The sequence below is a fragment of the Eulemur rufifrons genome, chromosome 9, assembly GCF_041146395.1.
Source record: "Eulemur rufifrons isolate Redbay chromosome 9, OSU_ERuf_1, whole genome shotgun sequence".
NCBI classification, from domain to species: domain Eukaryota; kingdom Metazoa; phylum Chordata; class Mammalia; order Primates; family Lemuridae; genus Eulemur; species Eulemur rufifrons.
In genome coordinates, this window is record NC_090991.1 from 33,772,549 (window position 1) to 33,781,792 (window position 9,244).

At 44.1% G+C, this 9,244-nt stretch overlaps 1 protein-coding gene across 6 annotated transcripts in view; it reads right to left on the reverse strand.

Annotated features, from left to right (window-relative positions):
- Window positions 1-2,384, reverse strand: part of KAT7 (lysine acetyltransferase 7) — a 32,384-nt gene extending 30,000 nt beyond the window's left edge. For all 6 annotated transcript variants that reach the window (XM_069481237.1, XM_069481236.1, XM_069481234.1 and 3 more), the window contains exon 1: window positions 2,296-2,384. In XM_069481237.1, the coding sequence (XP_069337338.1) occupies window positions 2,296-2,310 (15 nt within the window). In that variant the 5' untranslated portion in view covers window positions 2,311-2,384. The remainder of the gene's footprint in view (window positions 1-2,295) is intronic.
- Between the last annotated feature and the right edge of the window lie 6,860 nt (window positions 2,385-9,244).

Below are 9,244 nucleotides of genomic sequence, written 5' to 3' on the forward strand. Positions count from 1 at the left end.
GAATGACTAAAGTGCTAAAAAAGGAAACTTGCACATAAAGACTGATGGGTATTGAAAAACAATTTTTTTCAAAATCATCTCTTCAATTAATAATTATTTATCAACTATTAGCCTCCGGAGGAATGATTCGTCATAAAAGTAACTCTTATCAATTGAGCCTTAACGCTATACCCTTTATCAAGCCAGAAAGGGAAGAGTATTTGCTAAAACAATACAAAGCTTCAAACTACTGATCCTATATTTAAAACCCTAGGGCCAGTCATGTTTGGAATTCATAATTTTTTTAGATTTTTAGTAAGAGAATACTTTGCAAATATTCTACAAATAACACCCCATAATCAAGCACAGTAATATTTCTGCAGCAAGATATAATGAGACATACAAAAACTGTAAGTAGCTTCAAGACATTTTAAAACAGGTTTGCCACCAAACAAGTTACTAAAAAACTTATGTTTCTGGGCCGGCGCGGTGGCTCACGCCTGTAATCCTAGCACTCTGGGAGGCCGAGGTGGGCGGATCGTTTGAGCTCAGGAGTTCGAGACCAGCCTGAGCAAGAGCGAGACCCCATCTCTACTAAAAATAGAAAGAAATTATATGGACAGCTAAAAATATATATAGAAAAAATTAGCCGGGCATGGTGGTGCATGCCTGTAGTCCCAGCTACTTGGGAGGCTGAGACAGGAGGATCCCTTGAGCCCAGGAGTTTGAGGTTGCTGTGAGCTAGGCTGACGCCACGGCACTCACTCTAGCCTGGGCAACAGAGTGAGACTCTGTCTCAAAAAAAAAAAAAAAAAAAACTTATGTTTCGGAGGATTCTTTGTATTTGGGAAATGGAGAAAGGGGACAACGGACCTATTCCAAGGTACCAATATTATTCCTACATTTGGTGATCTTAATATAAATACTACCTACCAACTCACGTCATTTTAGGAGACATTAAAAAGCATAAATTTTTAACTTGGAAAGCCTCTGCGAAGAGAAAGATTTCTACAGAAATAAGGAAGAATACCACCCAGATGGTATTCTGGTCTAAATATCTCAAAAGGTAACCTGCCCAGAAATGAGCGGAGGCCCTAGAAAGAGTCACAGAAAATCGCCAGGATGAAGGGGGAATCTTAAAGATCAGTACTATAGTCCAATTACCCAGATATTTGAATCCTTGACCTGTGACCATCCCTTCCTCGCTTGAACCTGGGACTCAGCTCTTCTCTTCACCGATCTACCTCCTATATTACTCCAAAGCAGATTTAATTGCTTTCTCATCTCCCTCCTATAACACTTTGTATATGCCTCTGAGTAAATAATTTACTAAATCCTTCTACAGTTGTTTATATGTCTGTTTTCCCCCATCAGACTGTGATACCTTTAAGGCAGGGATCATGTCTAATTACTGGATCCCCAGCAACCACCATGTAGCAAGTAGTCAATAAGCATCTGTTTAATTGAACTAGATTTGTTCTGAGTTGATTTAGATTTGTTCCGTAGTTTCAGCTCTGCCATCGCCTAATCGAGCGACTTAGGGCCGCTAATGAGTCCTTCATTTGCATAGTTGTAAAAAGAAGAGACGGAGGCATTCCTAAGTGATCTCATAAATCCCCTAATTCTAGAAAGTTTTTGACTTCTACGAACTGCATTTTCTAAGCGTTGTTGCGCCACGCAAATAAGGAAAGATTACGGCTCAGATGCCAAAGGCCTGAGGGGGATCCCTTGGGAGTGGGCGCTGGCTTTCCACCACCCAGTCCTCTCTCCGCTTTGTTGTGCCTCCCACCTGGAAAGGAAGGCGGCCTCCAAAACTCCGCCTGTGCACCTATCGGCATCCCCACCCGGAAAGGCGGGGATTCGTGCCGCCCAATCGAGGTCCAGCTAAACCGCGCCCCCGCGGGACAGACTGCCAAGCCCGGCCAATCAAGAGAGGAGGGATCGTTCTTTCCAGCCAGTTGGAAAGCGCTAGGGCCGGCCCCAGACACCGCCCCCGCACGCGGGGAGGTGACCGTTGGGCCCAAATAGGCGGCGTCACCAGCCAATCAATACGCTTCTAGACGTTTCAGCGACCAATTAGCAGTAAGAACGCCTACGATCCAGGCAAGCAGAGGGCGGGAATAGTTGCGAGCATAGGCCGAGGCCAGGGTCGGGCCCACATTTTTCTGTTGGGTACGTATAGAAGACAGGGTGGCTCTGCTAGGTTCGGGGGAGCGGGAAGTTGGAACCCAACGGCCATGAGGCGTGGCCAACTGCGTCACTCTGCTCAATCGACTGTCCTTAGAAACCCGCCATCCCTCCTCTCCCGTTTCTCACCTTCCTTCGCGGCATTGCCGGCGGCTGCGGCCCGACGGTTCCGATTCGGGCAGCGGCGGCAGCAGCAGCAGGAACGGTGGCTCCGGCGGGCTCCGTGGCGGCCTCTGTAGCAGTCCCAATCCTGCGGACGATCCCAAGTGCCTCCTGCCTCTCAGCGTCTAGAGCGTTTTGCGCAGGCGCCGCGGGCTGAAGCGCTTTTTCCTTCACTTCCGGCTGGGTCTCGCGTCACATGACGTTACGGGCCGGAGAGGGTTGTGGGAGGTTCGCTCTTTTTGGTGAAGCTAGTGGGCGCCATTTTGGAGTTGGGCAGAAAAATGACTCAAATAGTGGGAACCGGGGCCTGCCATTTTTAGTTAGGTGAGTTGAACCCTTTGTGGGCGTGGGTAGCCATTCTTGTTTGGGGCAGAAGCCTGACAGTCGAAGTAAACGGTTCTCATCTTTATCTTGGGCAAAATTTCTCTTCCTGGTCGTTTTCTGGAGTGGAAGAAAAGGAAACCCCCAGAATCCATCAGGTTGCTGAAATTTAACCGTTCCGTTGCCTTATTGACTAAAAGACGTTTCCGTTTATCATATAAACTCAAAGTTGGGAAGGGATATTTTGCACAAGAAACTTTGTTAAGAGCCATCTTGTGTCTCAAAGGAGTGGGAATGGGGGCTTGAAAAAGGAACGAAAGGGTAGTGTCCGTCCTCAGGAAATTTCCTATTAGAGGAGACATTGTCCTTGCCTTTAGCGAACAGCAAATAAGTTAGTCGTTCACGTCGCAGGAGGAGGCAAAACCGTTTTCCAGGAGCTGTAGCTCCAAAAATTCCCAATGTAGCTCTGCGGTGAGCGCCCACTTCCTTTTCCCACTGTGTTTGGGTTTGAGATCACTGGGTGGCCGGGGGTGAAAAATGTGACTTTGGTTGTGGAGATGCTGTTCCAGAGAACCCTATTTAGCCCACATGTCCTCCAGATGTATGAGTCAAGAGTTAGGGGAGCGAGGAAGAGAAAGGAATATTTTTAGTGAAGCTGGTGCCCGAAAAGGAATGAATATTTAAATAATAATGAGAAGGCCTAGGAAGGAGTAGTTGGTGGAAGAGTCATAAATAAAGGCTGGAAAATGGAGAGCAAGGCTTTGAGAATTTAACCCCCCTGGAGGAAAAGTCTTGAGAGGACCAAGTATTGGCCTAGAGCCTGGGTGGAATCCAGGCAAGCTTGGTGATCAATTTGGGATTCTGGACCCCAGTTTCAACCTGTGGCCAATTAAGATGGAGATTTCCCCCAAGGAGCAGGGCTAAAGAACAAAGTAGCAGAAGGTAAACATCTGATTGATGTGCTAAACGGAGAACTGGGAAGAGTTAAAGTTCCCTGCACTCTCCTTGGAGATATCCTGGGCCAGTGTTGACACAGACAGCTTTTAGTACTTAATATTTAGCTTTTAGTGCTTAGTATAAACACCTTTGATAACTTATTAATACTTAGGTTGAACTGCACATAAGAACCTATTTGTAAGTGGTTCACATTTCTTCTTTCTTTGTATCCCCTCACCACTTAAGCATTTAATTTCACACTATTACTCTGTTATTTTGCACTTACTGGTATGTTCCTGAGGTCACTCTTTTTATGTTCTAGATCCCTAACTGGTGGTAAGGATCTCTTATATTATTGAGAGCACATCTCAATTCTTTCATACCATCCTTTCTAATAGTGCCCAGAGCTTGTTCTACCCACAGTAAATGGCTTGCTAGTCAATAAGAATATCATTAACATTTTACAGTCTCTGAATGTACAGCACTCAGAGATGATAAAGTATCCCTCCTTGGAAATTGGTATTTTAGAATAAGGTCTCATCCTGACCTAACCATCCATCATACAAATACCAGCATTACAAATGTTCAACATTAGTTAATCTCTTACACTGGATTCTCTAACACTACAGCTGACATTAAAGAGTTTACAATTTCATTTAGATGTGGTTCTTGTCCTTGGGAAGTGTACACTCTGGCAGAAAGATGAGAAAATTAACACCAGTAGTATAGAAATATGATCCTGAGGAAAAAAATGTTTACAGTACTTGAGATGGGAGTAGACTAGCTAGGTATATTTAGAATGGGGAAGTGGGGAATCTTTTTTTCCCCCCCAAAGACAGGATCTAGCCTACTATTTGCTCAGCTACTCTGGAACTCCTGGGCTCAAGAAATCCTTCCACCTCAGTCTGGAGTAGCTGGGACTACAGGTGTGCCACCATGCCCAGCTGGAAAGGGGGAATCTTAAAAAATTTTTCCCTTTTTCCTTTCTTTTTGTAAACCAAATAAAATCTTTTCTTTGAGGGACATTTTTATCACAACCCAATTAGCTCTCCAAGCAGGAATTCATGTTGGTTTCAAAGCCTTTGACTGGTTGCCCCCGTGCCGATCCAATTCACATAAGCACTCTCCACAGTTCTCCCTGCCTTTACACTTCCTCACAGGCTTTCCTTCCTGTCTGGATGCATCTCCCAACCCTCTCTAAAATTTTCTTTCTTTAGAAAATCTTTCTTGTTTTATTCTTTGTAACATAATAGGGCATAGTAATATATTATCTTGCACTTGCTGCTTATTTATACTTTATACTTATTGCTTATTTATACTCTTCCTTATACAATGTGGTAGATGTTCTGTTCCGTAATCCTCTTCTCAACAGATGATAGGAACATAAATCATATTGGTTTTATTCATCAGCACTATTAGTGTCCAATATGGGGCTTTGATGTCAGATCTGTATTTGAATCTCAGCTCTGCTGCTTTCTACCTGCATTGCTCTTGGACAAGTTTTTAAATTTATCTAGGCCTTCGTTTTTCTCATCTGTGAAGTGGGGACATTAATGGCCACCTCACAAGGTTGTTGTAAGGAACAAAGGAGATGAGTGTTATAAAGCACTTCAAATAATTCCTGACATGGAGTAATTGCTCCATGAATGGCTGCTGTTATTTATATTTCTAGTCACCCTAGTCATGGCTACAACACCTAATTTTGTGAATATATCTTTACATGGTCTCAGTGTCTGTTTGCTTTTGTCTGTTCAACCTCACTTTAACTGAAACGATACAGAGTGACTACCCAGGCATTACATACCAGGCATTGATTCACACCAAGATGGACAAAATGCCATCTTTCCCCTAAAGGAGCTTAGAATCCAGTAGGGAAGACAGGCCAGTAAGCTCACAGTTCCAAAACACTGCAGAGTTTTACATGGCAAAATAGAAGGAAAAGCAAGGTTCAGAAGACAAAGTGCAGTGTTTCATCTGGAAGGTTTAGGAAAGGATTCATAAAAGAGATGAAACAAGAGTGGAATTTGATAGGATAAATGTCAGTGGATAAGGAAAATAGGGGCTTTCCATGCAAAGAGAACAGCATGTGCAAAAGTACAGAGGTGTGGAACAGCATTGTCTATGGGGGTGACTGACTCGGCATGGGAAACTTGAAGTGGTTGCCAAAAGAAGAGGTGGGAATGGTTTGGGGAACCAGTTGATGTAGAGTCTTCAATGCCCTGCTAAGGAGACTGGACTGGAAGTGGTGGGCAATTTTTGAAGGACTTTAAGCAGAGAAGTCCCAAGATCAAATTTGCATTTTAGAGATCTCTCTCTGGCAGCTGTGAGGGGGACTGACCAGAGCGGCAGGGAGACCCAAGACAGGGAGACCAGTTAGAAGGCTGCTGTAACCTTAGCCAGAGATGAAATGGGCAGTGGTGGTGTGGGCAATCTTTTGTGTGTGTCCTTGTGTATTTTCTTACTTGTATTAGTGTCTTGTCTCCTCAGCTGCATTTATAAACTCCCTAAAAGATCCTTCAATTTCCTTTAAAATGTTTCCTTGACAGTAAAATGATAGATACCATATTTCAAATACAAAGTATAGTTGTTGTTTGCTTCTCCTAGAGGTTGGGAGCCTTGCCTAGCTGGCCACAGTGTCTCCAGCTTCTCCCTTACTGCCTGGCACCTAAAAGGGCTCAGTAAATGGGGTGGCACATTCCTGACCCCACTGCCAATTGTGGACTCAGTTGTGAAAGGCTTGCACGAAACCAGTCATCCTCTCTCTAAGCCTCTTTCTGACCAGAGAGTGCCCAGGAGGGGTGGGGGACAGCCATTTCCTCTGTGTGCAGTCTTGTAAGGTGGGGGAAGCATGCTTGGCCTTTTAAAGACAATGCTAATGTAGCCAAGCCAATCTTATAACTTCTGAGTCTAAGTATTGGTGTAGTCTCTATCCCTTTGGGAGAATCTTGGAGGCTGCTGATGTGACCATAATTCATATTAAAATATTTTTATTTACAGCTGCTTTAAAATTAGAGTCAGCACAGTCACTAATGGGCCTTTCTTCCCTACTCTTGCTGGAGATGGCCTGGAGCTTCTCTTACCCTCTGGCCACTTGTTAATTTGGTTCTTGTATCACCCTTAGCCCCCATGCCCAGCCCCACCCTGGGGGAAGTTATTGGACAGATCCCAGCAGGCTCAGGCACAGCTCCCCGCCTCTGCAGCTGGGGTTATAAATAACCACCAAAGCTAAACAGTCAAATAACCACATTTTGAAGATTGCTTAAAAAAATCACTCTGATCCCGATTCAATAGCAGTTCTCCTCCCACCCCTGCCCTTCATCTCCCCCCTTCCTCCACCTCTCTACCTCCGTTGCCTGATCCAGGCTCCCTAGGGAAGGCAATCGGGGCACAAAGCTGTCTTATGATGAAGACATCCTTTTCCATATTTGACGGGGCCAAAGCCCTCCAGGGCTGTAGTTATAGTTACAAGATGTTGTTATGGCAGCAGAGGCCTCAGGGCAACATATGTTCCTCACTGGTAATTGGGTTTTCCTTAACAGATTGTCTCTCCCGGGGCTCTCCATGCCCAAATTCACTTACCAAGAAGACCAGGGAATTGCCCTTATGGATGGGCCTTCATTTTTTGTTTCCAGCAAAAACCAAATTCCTCCTTATTTCGTGGGGTGGAATGTACCCAGTAACCATGGGTACGTTCTATAGACATGCAGCCTATAGACATTTAGACTGCAGGCATTTTCATTTATTCATTCAACAAATATTTATTGAGCACCTGATATGTGCTAGGCATTGGGCTGGAAGCTTAGTGTACACTGAATAAACAGACCTGGTTCTTCCCCTCTGTCAATTTAGGGCAAGTGTGTATAGGAAGGGGCTAGAGGAGTATGACTTTCACCTGCCCTCTACCCCCTCCTCCTTTTCAAAAATGATTAACCCAGTGTAAGAACACTAAAGACATTTTTGAGGAAAATAAAAGACATCCTTAATCTCACAGCTGCCCCAAAGCTATTTTTATCTTTTATATATTGCCTTCCAGTTTTTTCCACATGGATACATTTTATGTTCACTTTATTTATTTATTTATTTTGAGACAGAGTCTCACTCTGTTGCCCTGAGTAGAGTGCTGTGGCGTCAGCCCAGTTCACAGCAACCTCAAACTGCTAGGCTCAAGCAATCCTCTGCCTCAGCCTCTTGAGTAGCTGGGACTACAGGTGCACGCCTTAATGCCCACCTAATTTTTCTATTTTTAATAGAGATGGGGGTCTCACTCTTGCTCAGGCTGGTCTTGAACTCCTGAGCTCAAGTGATCCTCCTGCGTCAGCCTCCCAGAGTGCTAGGATTACAGGTGTGAGCCACCTCGCCCAGCCCACATTTTTTAATTAAAAAAATTTTTTTATATTTATTTATTTATTTATTTATTTTTTTCCGAGACAGAGTCTCACTCTGTTGCCCAGGCTAGAGTGAGTGCCGTGGCGTCAGCCTAGCTCACAGCAACCTCAAACTCCTGGGCTCAAGCAATCCTCCTGCCTCAGCCTCCCGAGTAGCTGGGACTACAGGCATGCGCCACCATGCCTGGCTAATTTTTTCTATATACATATTTAGCTGTCTATATAATTTCTTTCTATTTTTAGTAGAGATGGGGTCTCGCTCTTGCTCAGGCTGGTCTCGAACTCCTGAGCTCAAACGATCTGCCCACCTCGGCCTCCCAGAGTGCTAGGATTACAGGCGTGAGCCACCGCGCCCGGCCTATATTTGTTTATTTTTAAGAGACAGAGTCTCACTCTTTTGCCCAGGCTGGGCTCAAGTGATCCTCCCACCTCAGCCTCCCAAGTAGCTGGAACTACAAGCAGGGGCCACCACACCTGCCTTTTTTTGGTAGAGATGGGGTCTCACTTGTTGCCCAGGCTGGTCTCAAATTCCTGGCCTCAATCTATCCTCCTGCCTTTGCCCATGTGCACATTTTAATATAGATGCACTCATTGTTTACGTGAAATTTTGTATTTTATATATATTCTCAACATTTTCCATGTTTATAGTCTTGATAATTGTAACTGTAATCGCTGTGTAACATTGTATTGTGGTGCTGTGATGTAATGTGCTCTCATTCCCCCTTTGTGGGGTTACTGAAGCTCTTTCATGTCAGATAATGCTGCAGTGAGTGTCTGCATGTATTTAGAGCTCTTCCTGTTTTTATTTCTGCCTCTTGTATATTACTTTACTTCTTTCCCCCAAAGACTTGCACAAATTTACAGCATCACCATCAGCGTGAGGGTGCCACTTTAAGACATTGTTCCCAAAACTTAAGTGTTACCACTTTTTAAAATCTTGCAATCTTAATAAAAATGAAAACAGCACTTCAATGAGCTTTTGATTTAATTTCTAGTGAGAATGGACTTCAGTCTTTCGTGTGTTTATTTAGTAGTTTTATTTCCTCTTCTGTGAAATCCTAATCATTACTAATTTCTCCACTGGGTTTTCAATGATTTCCTTTAAGTTTGAAAGAGAGAGAGAGAGAGATCGATGCTTTATCTGAGCCACATTCAGTTATAGACCAGTGTTGTCAGGAAGGCAGAACGTTTGCTTCATAATTATTTCTTTAGTATTTTCTCTTCACTCTCCCTCTGGCATCCCAATTCCATCTAGTAATGAACGCTGTCAAGTA